At 44.0% G+C, this 14818-nt stretch overlaps 1 protein-coding gene and 2 gene segments (V, D, J or C); 1 reads left to right on the top strand and 2 right to left on the bottom strand.

Annotated features, from left to right (window-relative positions):
- Nucleotides 1-227: 227 nt before the first annotated feature.
- slc1a8b (solute carrier family 1 member 8b) lies at nucleotides 228-8908 on the bottom strand. Its single transcript, XM_086095559.1, has 11 exons — nucleotides 8499-8908; nucleotides 6989-7068; nucleotides 6391-6606; nucleotides 4285-4327; nucleotides 3983-4196; nucleotides 3181-3280; nucleotides 1864-2097; nucleotides 1576-1770; nucleotides 1274-1408; nucleotides 1028-1190; nucleotides 228-798 (listed from the first exon to the last, which is right to left on the bottom strand). The coding sequence occupies exons 1-11, from the start codon at nucleotides 8658-8660 to the stop codon at nucleotides 652-654; spliced, it is 1689 nt and encodes a 562-aa protein (XP_085951685.1). The 5' UTR covers nucleotides 8661-8908; the 3' UTR covers nucleotides 228-651.
- A 1526-nt stretch (nucleotides 8909-10434) lies between these two features.
- Nucleotides 10435-12342, bottom strand: LOC147162537 (Ig kappa chain V region 3374-like). The segment is given in 2 exon segments: nucleotides 10435-12157; nucleotides 12277-12342. Coding segments are annotated over 2 exon segments (366 nt in total).
- A 214-nt stretch (nucleotides 12343-12556) lies between these two features.
- LOC147162536 (Ig kappa chain b5 variant C region-like) lies at nucleotides 12557-14434 on the top strand. The segment is given in 3 exon segments: nucleotides 12557-12590; nucleotides 12649-12753; nucleotides 14076-14434. Coding segments are annotated over 3 exon segments (468 nt in total).
- Nucleotides 14435-14818: the final 384 nt, after the last annotated feature.

The raw sequence follows: 14818 nt of genomic DNA, 5'->3' as shown, positions 1-14818 counted from the left end.
CCTTTGCGAAAGCAAATTACATTGTTTAATCAAAGTAAGACTATTGCAAGTATCTGCTTTTACTTTGAAAACAATCAGCACTTCCACCTATTTCCTGACATGGTGACAAGTGGGCATGTTTTCTGATTGTAACAGCTTAATCTCAATTTGATCACCGCAGCAGACAGACTTCATTAAGATGAAAACAAAAAAAGAATTAGACTGGTGGAGTGAACCAACTTTTAATTGGAAAACAAGCACACACAAAAAAAAAGCTTTTGGTATAAAAAAAAAAGAGACAGTTGATGATCTCGTGACTATTTTAGGTGTCTAAGCTTGAGGTTCTTTTGACATTGTTACTTGTTAATTAGCTGCTGCTAGCTCAGCACGATGGATCATGTTAAGGCATTTGGATTGGAGTCTAAACCATCATTAGGACATGCCTACTGCAGAAGTCTTAAAGTGACAACTCTTGTCACCTAATTGGCTGCAGAAGCGCATAGACGGAATTCATTCCGAGACGACGTATATCAAGTAGTGAAGGTTTTTGTTTTGACTTGGCACTGGGAAAGAAACTGAAAAGTCTCATCCTGAGTTTATGATGGTTCCCTTTTTGTCCCCGGTGAGGTGTTTGGTCTGAGGAAGACTGACTGTCCACCCTGAGAAAGCACCTCAAACTTGACACAGGTTGTAGCAGGCCAAAGGTTTCTCCAGGATGTTGTCACCGTCAACCTCAAATACAAAATCACAGCGGTGCGTGATCAGGGGTGCGTCGGACAGGGCCACGCTCTGGTTGCCCACGGAAATCACCGTGTCTCTCTGTTGGGAGAGAAAGCAAACGTTTGTTCTAAAACTCCGCTCAATCCCTGACCCTTAACCCAAAACCTTTCAAATCTAACCGCTGGTTTAATTCCTGAATTCTTATGAGTTAGTCAAGATTCCTCTCCCCTACCGCAATTCTCTTTTCCAAATCCCAGCAAACTCAGAAACATGACTTTACCCTCACACAGTCATAAACCGAAGTTTGTGTCCTACAATTTCTGCTTACCCGTTTTGATGATCCTCCATTATTTACAATGGTTGGTGTGAGAGTATCCGTAGCGACTGTAGCAGTAGCGGCGGCTTTTTCAAAGTCTTTCCTGCATACATGTGCCATGATGCCAGCTGCCAGGGCGTCCCCGAGGACGTTTATCATCGTCCTGAAGCGATCGCTGCGAGCGAGGGAGGGGGACATTGACCTCCAGTAGGAAATTACAACATCTTGTTTTTAAAGTGCTTTGCAGTGGGGACTCACAGAACCCAATCAATGGCCACGATCAGAGAGATGTCAGCAGGCGGTAACCCCACAGAGGTCAGGACGATCACCATGGTAACCAGACCCGCTTGAGGTATTCCGGCTGCGCCAATGCTCGCCGCTGTCGCCGTTATGCTAAGGTGAAACAAGCCGGGCTGTTAGAGTTGCGTCAAAAACAGACACTCCTTTACTTCCGATACTTAAAGTAAATTTAATATCAGGAAAGTACAAAGTTATTTGCTGTTAAGATACTTGTATTCAAGTTTTGCTTTTAGGTACTCCACACAAGACTGCCTGCATACCTAATGGTGACGAGCTGACCGAAGTCCAAGTCGTACTCGTTGACTTGAGCTATGAAAATGGCCGCCACCGCCTCATATAGAGCTGTTCCGTCCATGTTGATGGTGGCGCCCACTGGCAGCACGAAGCGAGCAATCTGCCGGTCCACGCCACAGTTCTCCAGCAGACACTTCATGGTGATTGGCAAAGTGGCCGAGCTGGAAGAACCACAAAAACGGATCTCGGGTCAACGTCGGGGATGGGCTTGGGCGGCGGAATCTGCTGAGAGTCACGCGTGGACTTGCGCTCACCTTGAAGACGTGGCCAAGGCGATGACGAGAGCCTGCAGAAGGCCCCTGATGAAGAGAAATGGGTTTTTGCGTGTGAAGAAGTAGTAGAAGAGGGGCAGCAGGATGAGGCCGTGCACGAACAGGCCGGACAAGACCGTGATGAAGTACATGCCCAGCTTTTCTCCCAGGTGGGCCGGGTCATGCATGTCCAGGATTTTCCCTGCCACCAGGAACACAATGCCAAAGGGGAAGTACCTGCAGGGCGGAATCATTCCCAACATTATTTATATTGACCAAATGCAAGAAAAGATCTTCCATGAGTTTCTCAAAATGGATGGCAGGAATTTTGGCCCACTCCTGTTTTGGAGGCGGCTTGGCTCAGGTGCTAGAGTGTAACGGTAACGGGTTCGATCAAGCGTCTTTGAGCAAGACGTTGAACCCCATGATGCTGCGTCATCAGTAGGTAAAATGAGGAGATGGTGTTAAAGCGCTTCGAGTAATGTAGAAAAGCGCTATAAAAGTAAAAGCCCATTTACCAATAATTTTGATAACTGTTAACTTTGTTAACATTTTTACTATTTTACTTTATATTTTAACCATTTTGAATTTAGTTATAGCTGTGTAGATGTAGATATAATTATGTTAACTCAGTATGGCTCAATGAATAGAATTGTATTCTTATCTGTGTTACTTTCATGAGAGAAAGGGCAACGGGTTTGTACATTTGCTATCTTTAAGGGAGTTTTGTCTGGGGCCGGTCTCTGCCGGTCGGAAGGGAGTCACAGGCTTATTATTATTGTTTTTCTCTAATCTGATTTATACCCATGGGAACAGATTTTCTTGTATTCACTGAGTTGTAACAAATGTACTGTGGGCTGATGGGAGGAGACTTTTCGTATTCACCTACTTTTTAATAAATAATGATGTGACGGAGAACCGGACACACAATCTGATGGAACACGGCTTCAGTGTCGTCAGCTTTTGTCATCAGAAGCTTCTGATAATTATAATACCTTTGCAAAGGGACTTCTTCACCAGGATCTCACCATTCAGTTAATTGAACACGCAAAGAGTACAATACTTAATATTGTATACTCTAACATAACCCTAATGGATTTAAAACAGAAAAAGTTTGGCCTGATTTCACATCAAAGTATTTCTGTATACTATACAGTATGTTAGCTTCCAATGAGCTAATGGGAAGTTGCTTCCCTCCTATCACCCATTAGCAAGGGCAGTTCAGGTATTGCTGAACTGCTGTGACATTTATTTTTAGAGCTAATCTGCCTGTGCCCTGTGTTTATTTTTCTAGCGAGCATGCGTGTGAGTGTTCCTCACCACATGGCCGCGTTAATGATCTTCATGACGCACTCGTTGATGCACTGGCAAACATTGACCAGCGGCGCGCCACGTTCGCCCATCTTCCCCAGGAGCAGCCCTGAGAACACGCAGGAAAGATTTTTCACATGTAGTACTCCAAACTGGAGCTCACTGGTTTCATTATTTAATTTGTATCCCTACCTATAAGCCCCCTTTACAAATTCTAAACCTTAAGCTTTAGACTCATTCCTTAAATTAAAAAAAAAAAAAAAACTCTAAGAGCGCATAAGTTACTCCATGTCCTTTATTGCATTTTTAACCCAAATGCAAAAACCTCTAAACCCCACAAATACAAAACAAAACCTTGGGAGACATCTGGCTGTTCCCAAGAGCTCCTCCCATTTATTCAATACCCAACCTAACCACAAACCCTTTGTTTACCTCACCCCAAAATTCCAAAACCTGAACATTTGATTTAATTCTTGAATTCTTCTTGAATGTTTATTCGCTAACCTATAACCCTTGCCTTCCACAAATTCTCAATCTTGATCACTAAATCCCTTCCCCAAAACGAAAACCTCTTAATCTGAAAAGCTCAGACGTAAACCCCCCAATTCTTAAACTTTACTCCTATTTCATCCACAAGAACGCCACCCTTTTATCCATCGCACGAGCTAACCGCAAATTATGAGTCCAAAATCTTGATGCTTAAATCCCCAAATCTAGAAGCTGGTCTTTACCCCCACAAATTCTAAACTTTGGAGGGGGGGATCCCCAAGATCCATAAACCTGGCCTAACCCCCAAATCAGCTTGTCTTACCCATGGTGGCCGAGAAGATGACAATCCCCAGGACGTTCATGCCCTTGCTGGTACTGGGCACGATCTTGTAGTTGACGTCAGGTGCTGGTGTTATGTCCAGGAAGACCGGGTGGCCCAGGCGGGGATTGTGATAGTCGGGCATGACGTACACGTAGTTGGCTTGTGACTCCTTCGAGTTGGAATTCTGCACGATGGGCACTAGGTCTGTTCGGTACTGGGGAACCACAACACGGGAGTTCATGTGAAGATATTTCACACTCACTTTTTTTTTTTTTTTTTTTTGAGATTTTGGATCTTCTTACCTGTTGGAAGGTTGCTTCAATTAGATTTGAAGGGATCATGTTCCTGGAAAAGACAAAAAATAATGCTTTTTCACGTCTGCGATCAAATATGACAGCTGGAGTCTTTACCAGTTGACTTGGTCACCGAGGGCAACATAGTGGTTTTCTCCGATTTGAGATGTGTATATGGAATATTTGAATTGGTTTTCATTCTAATCAGAATGCAAGTGTTGATGTGCACCTGGCAAACAGTCGGAGGGATTTATGCCATGTACGTCAGCAAAAGCGAAGCCGGAGCCTCGTGTACACGCAAAAGAGGACTCTTGATGTCAAGAGTTTGCTTGGCCAAAGGCAGGCAGACAAACACCAGGCTCTTAAATAATCAGATTTACCACGAGTGTATTCGTGGAGCTCTTACGTGAATGTCTCTGCGCTTAAGCGCACTCGTGGCGAGCGCAGAGACAGAGTGCGGGATTAACAGTTTACCAGTTAAGTGGCTTCTTATTTCTAGGCGACCAGTGACACTGCAACTATTTTGCCCGCCGTGATTTCAACGTTAACGGTTCTGTGTACAAATCTTGGTTCAGACTTTCCAGTGTGGAGTCCTGCCGGTGTTTGTTGAGGTTTTTCTCCCAGTACTCTGGTTTCGAGACTCAAAATTGTCCGTATGTCAGTATCGGGCGTACTAAGCTTCTCTCACTCAATGTCGGAAGGAAAAGGCCCCAGCTCACCCGTGAATGTGATAGGCAGTATAGAAAATGAATAGATGGGTTGCATTTTGAGTGTTGGCATTGGCATCGCAAGGGTAGAGTGTACCCTTGCCTCTTGCCCTCAGTCAGTTGGGTTCGGGTTCAGATCACCCCTGCCCCTCTAATCACATGTAATGAAGGGCGGTAGAAAATGGATGGATAACCCCCGACGGCTTGCGACTTTTTATAGCGCGCTCTTGCGTCAGCACCCACGGGATCCAAATGATCCCCGGAGATTTAGCATCCTGATCCTGCACTGGAGGTAGTAGAAGGTAAACATTGTGGACTACGTGTAATCGGTTCTCACTGGTTTCCCTTGACCAGTAAAAGCTGCACACCCCCCACTGAGATCAATGTTATAAAGGTTTTCAAATGACACAGTGCTGGCAGGAATGGGCTTTTAAGGAAAGCCAAGTGGCAGGATATCGATTCATTTTCTACAGGGCACATCCTTGTGGTCCCAGATGAGGTTCTCAGCTAACTTTGGGCAAGAGGTGCACCCTTGGACTGGTCACCAGGACAATCACAGATCACATATGGACAAACAACCGCTTGATCCGTCTTTCTTTTTTTTTTTTTATATATATATACAATTTGGCTAGCCAATTGCTGGGCAATCATTTAATGAAACTCACTTGCTTACATATTTAGCCAATTAGACCAGAGGTACTTAAATGCAAACCTTTAAGGGCCACAAATAGTATTTTTCAATGAGGTTTTTCAAAATGTGCATTTATTAAAGTTGTGAGTCCAACGCTAAATGTTGGCTAAGCGTTAGCTAAATGCTAGAGTCTTACTGGGCTTGTCGCAAGGACAACAGGCGACAAAAAAAGACCATTAAGACTTAAGAGGACTGCGATTGGCTGGCAACCAGTTCAGGGTGTACCCCGCCTACTGCCCGAAGCCAGCTGGGATAGGCTCCAGCAACCCCCGCGACCCTTGTGAGGACAAGCGGTTAAGAAAATGAATGGATGGATGGATGGATGGATATTTTCCTGGAACCGCAGGGGACAAAAGTTTGGGAGCTACTTGGCACCAAGAAAAAGTGCCCAAGCCTTTCTTAATGGTACCTTGACTTTTGAGTGCCCCAATATTAGATTTTTGAGTTATGCGACATCACTTTTTTGTTGCTTTGTTAGGAGTTGCTTACTTGGCTTCAGTGACGCGATTAAAAACGGTGCAGTTATGGTACTGCAATGCTCTCTCGCATGTGGGCAAGGACAGCCGCGGCCTTCCGTGCACTCTCAAGACATATTATTGAATGGGACAAACACAAAAATGACAGCACTCACTCGGAGGGAACTCCAATAGCCCTTTTCTGAAGTTCAGTACCTTAAGCCTGTGTCTGACTTCCGGGTGTACACAAGGTTGTTTTTACCTGATGAGGTCCAGCAGAGCATCAGCCGAAGTCATAACGGGCCCCGAGCTGGCGTGGTGGCTGTCCTTTTCGGTGCCCGTTCCCGGGTGGATGATGAGGACGAGCACGATGCCCACGATGACGGCGATGAAGGTCGTCCACAGGTAGTAAGTGATGGTCAGGACACCCAGCCGGCCGCTGGCCTTCGTGTCCATGGCCGACAGACCAGACATAAGACTGGGAGTGCAGAATTAGGAGGCGTGGGATTAGTCTCGTAACAACTGCAATATTTGACAAATATATTTTTTCTCGTAACCCGATGCAGGCAATGTTGTGTTATTAGAATAAGCAGCGGACCAATAATAATAATAATAATTAAAAAAAATTGCGATTGGCTGGCAACCAGTACAGGGTGTACCCCGCCTACTGCCCGAAGCCAGCTGGGATAGGCTCCAGCAACCCTGCGACCCTTGTGAGGACAAGCGGTACAGAAAATGGATGGATGGATGGAATTTTAAAAAAACAGACCAGACCTAAGACACCCCTGAACCTTGACTTCAGTGTTAGGCTCCAGTCCAGATTGACTATGCGTTTTGTATCAGGGACAAGCATTTTGTACCTGGATGTGATGAGAGGCAGAATCAGCATCTTTAGCATCCTCATCAGCAGCTCCCCAGGGAAAGAGAAGTAGATCTTGGCCTGGTGATGGGGGGAACATCGGAAATGAAACTTGAAAGCCCCCCAAAAATCTTTGGCTACTTCAGTGGCTACTTCCTAAAACTTTGTAAAGCGAAACTTCAGCGTCCTATCCTCTGCATTCAATCAGATGACAACTGTCCTTTGTCCAGTCAATCTATCAGTCTAATAGCTGTTTGTATTTCACTTCATTCACTCCATTCATTCAATTGTCCTTTTGTTGGTTGGTCGAATTGTCAAGTCCAACGAGCAAAACCTCCACCCATCCGTCCATCTCACATCTATAGAACCACCCACGCATCCTTCATCCGTTTTTGTCCATCCTACGGTCAGAGCAATCCATCCTTCTGTCCAGTCATCCATCCATCCATTGATCCATCCTCTGCCCGTTCATACATTAGCCTTTGCCCCATCAATCCATCCATCTGTCCAATACAGTCATCTGTCTATCTGCCTGTACAGCCACAATTCCATCCATCAGTCGTCCGTCTGGCAGTCCAACCCGCCCATCCACCCAACCATATCTCGACCCATCCATTTGTCTGTCCTTCCACCCTACAAACCCTCAGTCCCACCCACCCATACATTAACCATTTGTCCAGCCTACCATCCAACGTTTCATCCTTCTAGCCATCCATCCTTGTGCCCATCATTCCTGCCATCCATCCATCCGTCCCTCTTTCCGATAGAAAGACCCACTTATGCTTCACCAGTTCGCCCACCAGGTCATCCATCCTTCTGCCTATACATCCATCCGCCAATGCTGCCTTCATCCATCGTTTATCTGCCTGTCCATTAAACCCATTATCCATCCACCCATCCCTCAACCGATTCATTAGTCCCTGGGCCTCTGCGTCCACCGGTGGCGCCTTCCATCCATCGACCTCTCCAAGTCCGTCTCCGTCAAACTTTCGTCTCTGTCCGACCCTCCATCAAGTCAACATCCATCTGTCTTGTCTTTCGTTCCAACTGTCCATTCATCCATCTGGCATCCTCTATCTGCGTGTTCCCCATCCATCAATCCATTCATGCACCCATCCATCTGTCTGTTCATCTAGCGGTTGGATGACAGGTTGACGGGCTCGATCAGTGGTGGGCAAACTCGGTCCTCAAGGGCCGGCGTCCTGCAGGTTTTGGAGGTGTCCTTGCTGAAACGCAGCTGATTTCAATCAACGGGATCGTTACCAAGTTTATGCAGAGCTTGCTGATCATATATCAGCTGTGTTGGAGAAGGAAAACATCCAAAACCTGCAGGACTCTGGCCCTCGAGGACCGAGTGTGCCCACCCCTGGGCTAGATTCTAACCTGCCAACCTGCCCATCCATCCAAGTCACAGAAGTATACATATTGAAATGATGTACTTCCTGTCATTCATTCATCAGTCCAACCCAGTCAAACCTATCTACCTGCCATCCATCTACCCCTGTCCGTACCTGTGTCGACAGGTTGAGTGACCTCAGGAGGAATCCAAGTACGCAGCCTGTCACCACGGCGAAGACGGACAGCGTCAGGAGGCCATTCCTCTTACAGAACTCCTTCACGTATACGCTGATTTTCGGCGACATGTTTGGCAGCATTTTCTTCCACCACTTCATCCTGACCGACGGTCCCAGCCCCGCCGCCCTCCCCACCCTAACCCCCCACCCCCCCGGAGCAAGCGCGGGCACCCGAGTCGTATGGCGAGTGAGGTAGACCACGTACTCTGCGAGATCAACCGGTCTGTACAATTCCTGCCTCGGTCTGGTCTCGTCGGGGAGGTGCTCATTCGGGTCTCGGAGAGAGCGCAAGTGTTCCCTGAGTCCTTCCTGGTAAAAGTCTCGCTGTATTGGATTATCCCCCTCCCACGCCAGCAGAGAGACTCCCTCCCGCCTTTGCTTCGCTCACGCTTAAGAGGGCTCAAGACAAGATGGTAGCTCATTAGGAGCAAATCGCTACCAACCTTCAGAGCTGTTCCATTTACAAAGAAACAGGCGAGCTGGCTCACTCCTCTGAGCTCGTACCTCAGCAACTTGAACTCGTTGATTGAAAAGTAACCCTCTACTTCAAAATGGTTATTCAGTGGTACCTTGACATAATTGAGTACATTACCAATGTGTTATATTCGTTGTTTAAAGGTTTATACCGACCACAACATCAATGCTAGTTTTATTAGCTCTTTTATGGTGTTTTGTATTGTGTGTTAGCATTAAAACTTGCTGACTTGTGTAAGGCAATGTTATGCGGTTTGGTTAAATACAAAATGTGCAATTCTCTGTTTGATATTGAGGCCCTGTTCGGACAGAAACGTGTTTCAGTGAATCCGCTAAGATTTTTTCCTGAGATGACGTGATTGTCCCAATTCTCGCGTGAACTTTGCGCTAACGCCGCCAGAAACGACAAGACCGTGTCAGATGTTCTATATCTTGGTGGTAACCTTCGATTTCGTGTCTCATTTCTTGCGCTCTTCCTAATGTACCGTCATTTTTGTGAGTACATTTACAACGCCTAGATTTCTTATTCTTTGTTTTTGGTGAATTCCTGTGGCAGCGTTACAGCACCACTTCAGGCCTGGCATATAAACTACACCATTTCAGCTTTTTTTTTTTTCTATGGACATGCACATTTCTGAAAGGATTTCCGTGTTTATGGAAACCTTTTTACAAACGAATAAGAAAAAGATCAGCACTGTATCTGTGTGTTGTGGACGTCAAGTTTTACAGTAAACATCAACTGGGAGTGGCAATAAACAGCTTGAAACTGCCAAGCCACTCCCCGACGCAAACCCAATTAAGCCTTCCCACGTCACGAGGCCTCCGCTAACACTTTGACCTGACCGTCCTGAGCTTGCCTCTGAACAATGTCCACCAACGTCACTCTCCACCAATCCAATAACCGGTAATCCCCGTTGGGAACAATGTAACAACTGTAAATGTTGTGACAAAAAAAAAAAAAAAAAAAGACTTGAGTTCAAGCACAACATTTACTGTGTTTACTTAGGAATGTGCTCACAGCGCCTCACTTTTTTCCACATTTTGTTATGTTACAGCATTCTTCCAAAATGTACCTGTATAATATATTTTGGAATAAGGGAGATTGGGAGGTGCTCGAGTAGTTGGGGGTTCGGAAAAGTGCCTCGCTCAATAGCACATCTGTATTGCTGTGAAAGCCAATTATTTTTCAGCTTCATTTTTATCAATTTTTTTAATTAATTTGAACATATATATTTTAAAAACCCACAGAGAATAGAGGAAAAATAGACTGGTAATAAAAGTACAGATGTTGCAGACAAATACACAAAACAACATGCGCAGTAGCACTGCAACGAAAGCAACACAGTTTTGCAGTAGTCAACCCAGTCATGAACTACGCGTTTCCACATATGTTGGAAAAGTAGGAAGAAGTATACATTTAACAGGTCCTACCCCTTTAATCTCTGTTGCACAATATCAATATTCTGTCAATTTCATATTCATGTTACTATAGTGTAAAATATACATTGTAATGCTGTGAATAATACAGTACATCAAATGCTGTATACTTTCCAATACACTAACATACTCTACGTATAAATAGTAATTTTTAGTAGTACATGTTTTTACATATAAACTTAACATAATCATTTAAATATACTTTTTTTGTATTGCATTCACTTTTTGCCTTTCACTTTATTAATTTTTTTTTGGGGGGGGGGCATATTCAAATGTGATTTCCTTTTGGTGTATTTTCATTGAATTTCATTTTCAAATGTACTGGACACTATTTGACTGTGGTTACATATACAGCGGTGCTTTGAGATAAGAGTTTTGCTCATTCCATGTCATGGTAATAACTCAAAACATTTGTATCTCTTTTTTTTTCCCACATTGAAATCAATGAAAATACCATTAATTTGTTGCAGTCTTCGACTCGAAGCAACAAGCGTAATGTACAAGTCAGCTGAATGGCTCATGTGACACTCCATTTGCTATACTCGCTTTGGCCACCTGGGGGCAGTTTAGGACAGACAGTTGGAGCTACTGTTGTGTAGGGATCACCAATTCCGGTCCGCGAGGTCAGGAGTCCTGCTGGTTTTAGATGTTTCCGCCCACTAGCACACCTGATTTTTATAATCAGCTCATCAAGATGCCTGATAACAATCATGATTTTTATTTCAGGTGTGTTGGTAGGCAGAAACCGGAATTGGTGAACCCTGACTCGAGGGCCTAGAGCAGACAGCTCATTAGTGCCTTAGGGTGGAAGGTAATAATGCGTCGTTCTACGCAGAGGATGAAGAATATTGAATGTGAGCATTGTTATTTTTAATAATTTAAATTTAATAATAATTAAAAAATAATAATGCTTAAAGGGTAGATGCTATTTAGTGTTAGCATTAGGCTAGCAGACTTAGCGGTTAAGTTATGAGTTTCTCTAAATACACATGGTGTAAATCTCTGTTTCATGCTTAGTTTGATAGTAAACTAATTGGGAGTGCTGATAAAAGAGTGAAGCATCTTTAAAAAATTAAAATAAAATAAAAATCAGTATTTGCCAAATGTTGCTTGTGATTGTGAAGTGAGTTAAATTCACTGCCTCCATATCCGTGCTTGCATCTTGTCAGCTCTCTCAAGTCAAAGCAACATTTTCATCTAAACTTTTAAAATGTCAGGTTGATGTTGTCTTTCTGCTTCAGTGATTGAGTCTTGATGGCGGTTCTGCTTGATGATGACCAGTCATGCTCTTCATTCAGAGTCTTCCGCTTGCCACCTGCAGGCCACTTTCACTTCTCTCAAAGTCCTACGAGGTTTTTGTACGCCTATGAATCACCGTGTGTACCTGCCGCTGCCGCTATGATAGCCGAGAGCGTAGTAATCGGCCTTGTCTTCTGCCTGGACGCCGCTGATGGTCAAAGTGTAGTCGGAGCCGGATCGTGTGCCGCTGAATCGAGATGGTGTGCCGGAGAAGCGGCTAGATACGTAGTAGATGAGCGGTTTGGGAGCCTGTCCAGGTTTCACTTGGTACCAACTGAGCACGCTACCGATGTTTGAACTTCCCGTGGCGGTGATGGTCACCGTCCCGCCGAGAGAAACAGACTTGATTCTGTCCGTCTGCCTCAGAAAATCAACGGCAGAAGATCCTGAAATAAAATGAATGCAACACTGAGTGGAAAATCAAAGGCAGAACAATCAAAGTCCAATTATCATCGTGATCATGTTTTTTTTGTTTACTCCGATGGCAAGTTTCAAAGTGTCTCACCCGAAATCAGCGGAGCCAAAAGGACGAACGCGAGTGCGGGCGACCACATCATGACTCAGTTTGCTCGTGGAGTTTGTGTGAAAAGAGTGGTTTGGACTTTTGAAGAAGCGGCGGAGCAGCCATGCGCAGAAGCTAATGCAAATGAATCTGCGAGCACACCTGTCTTTGTGAAAGTGAGAGGCCGCCGCTTCCTGTTTTTTGGACCTGTTGGACTCTTCCACATCAGTTTGAGGACATCAGTATCTGCATTGTTTTAGCAAAAAAAGGACATTTTTAGTGCATGCGGGGGGACTCTGTCACATCTGTACGCACTGGTGACGGATCCCAAAAGGCTGACTGACCGCACACATTTAGGTAAAGAAGTGGCGTAAGTGGATCGTTGTGCACTGACAGTCCACAAGGTTTTTGTACAACCGTTTCACCGCTTTGCTTCACTGTGGTACAGTTTCGGCGGAGGAACCAAACTCGTCTTTGGCTGTAAGTAATAGACTTTTTATCACTATTTACCATGTTGTTTTGCACCAAAAATAATTCATGATCTTTCTTCTGTTCACTATTTCAAATTTTAAAAACATCAGTCAACCAATTCATATTATTCCAATGGCAAAACGTTCTGCTGATTCGGGACATCAGTCCTTCTGTTTTTCCACACTTCTCAGTTGTTTACATCGGCCACAAATCTTCAGTGCTGACAATACAAATCTGTCATTGAAGAAATTCATCTAAAAAAACAAAAACATTTCTCAACCCATTCATGCTTTAGCGTATTCAACGTTAAATATTCAGCTCAGACGCAACATTCCGTCCACTGTTTTACACTTTCTTGAAATGTCCACCCTTTCCATTATTTAAAAAAAGCAAGCAAAAAACAAAAACTGAAGATATTTAACAAATCTTGAAAATTAAAATTTTCAAGTCAACAAACACAAGTGTAAACATGAGTGTGACGATTCCAGAACTCTCTCCCCAAAATTTCAATCATTTATCATTTTTCAAAAATGTGTAAAGATTCAACCTTTGTCTAATTTTTTAGAAACACCTTATGTTACAGCCTTCAGCCTATAGCCTATGCGAAGTACCTAAACAAACAAATAAAATGGTAGCTTAACTAGTTGCCACCATAAAATAGCAAAAATACCCAGACACATCTTGAATACGAGCTAAATTTCCAAACCCACTTACTGATAAACTTACATTTGTCAACAATTGTCAATGTCTTATAGGAAGCAAAAAACGCCCTAATGTTAAATTTCTTGAATAAGTGCTAGAAACCCAAATCATTTATGCTAATATTTGATGATAATGGCTTGTCTTCACGTTTTGGCTGTGTGCTTGTTATTGCAGGCTACCTAACACTATCCTGCTAACATTAGCTAGCTTTCTTTCTACGTTAGTAACTTGTCACTATTTTGTGAAACTAAATGTTCATATTTGGCTGAGCACATTGCCACAACTAGCATTAGCGAGCTAACATTAGCCAGCTTTTTGACATTATGTACCATCAATATTGTCATTTCTTTTAGAAAACAAAAAAATGCCCAGATGTTTCTTGAGTAAGAGCTAAACCCCAGAATTAGATGCTAACGGCTACTCCCCAAAGTTTGGCTATACAGAGAATACAACATGATGTTCATTATAATATCTTTCATTTGTGTAGCTGCATTTTGCCTTGTGAGAAGCTAACAATAAAGTGTGTTCTTGATGATTGACATGACATGACCCAAACCATGACCTAAGTGCCATTGAAAAGTGCGTGCAATTGAAAAAACTGGTCTTGTTCTGTCCTGTCCCCGTCACAGCGGGTGAAGTACGTCGGCCCACCTTGACCGTCTTCCCCCCTTCCAAAGAGCAGCTGCAAACAGGCAATGCCATAGCCGTGTGCATGGCCAAAGGGGGCTTCCCGGCCTGGAATCTGGGCTGGAAGGTGGACGGCAACCCCGCTACCTCGGGGGTGACACACAACCCTCAAGGAGAGGAGGGTGGGGACGGCTTTTACAGCTGGACCAGCACCTTGAGCCTCCCAGCCGACCAGTGGAGCAAGGCCCGATCGGTGAGCTGCGCGGCCAGCCTCGACGGGCACAACCCCGTCACAGAAACCCTGCCGGACCTGGGACGATGCTCGGAGTAGAGCCTGAACCCGAGCCAACGTTGCAACATTGAAGCATTGTGAAATAAAATGTATGAGTATCGCCATCAGTCTGTGTAGCAGATGCTTATTGGATAAGGGAAGCAAATTGGGTAATCCCTCATGAGGATACGTACAAGCACACATTATTGTGACATGTAGCCGACATATAGTTTGCGCTAGAACAAAACAAAATAAACATTTATTGTGACACATACAGTTTGCAAATGACAGTAACCACACATTCATTTTGTGGTCATATAATAATATGTAGTAGTTAACTCTTTAACAGTAAACACATAACTACATAAAAAGAAAAGTATATATCACCACATATAATAAAGTTTAATTACATTAGTTAAATTCTAAAACATATTTTGGTCTTGGGGAAAAGACAGTAAATAATAATAAACAAAT

The sequence above is a fragment of the Leptonotus elevatus genome, chromosome 14, assembly GCF_054856555.1.
Source record: "Leptonotus elevatus isolate MCC_2025b chromosome 14, RoL_Lele_1.0, whole genome shotgun sequence".
NCBI classification, from domain to species: Eukaryota; Metazoa; Chordata; class Actinopteri; order Syngnathiformes; family Syngnathidae; genus Leptonotus; species Leptonotus elevatus.
Note: the sequence above shows the minus strand (reverse complement) of the source record. Positions and strands in the feature narration are given on the sequence as shown.

What these genes read in the sequence shown, in the direction of transcription:
- slc1a8b (XM_086095559.1), bottom strand. Translation starts at nt 8,660, where the DNA reads ATGAAGTGGTGGAAGAAAATGCTGCCAAACATGTCGCCGAAAATCAGC. An exon ending in CACTCAACCTGTCGACACAG is followed by an intron (nt 7,069 to 8,498) that starts GTACGGACAGGG and finishes CCCCATCACCAG; the next exon opens with GCCAAGATCTACTTCTCTTT. An exon ending in GCTCTGCTGGACCTCATCAG is followed by an intron (nt 4,328 to 6,390) that starts GTAAAAACAACC and finishes TGTCTTTTCCAG; the next exon opens with GAACATGATCCCTTCAAATC.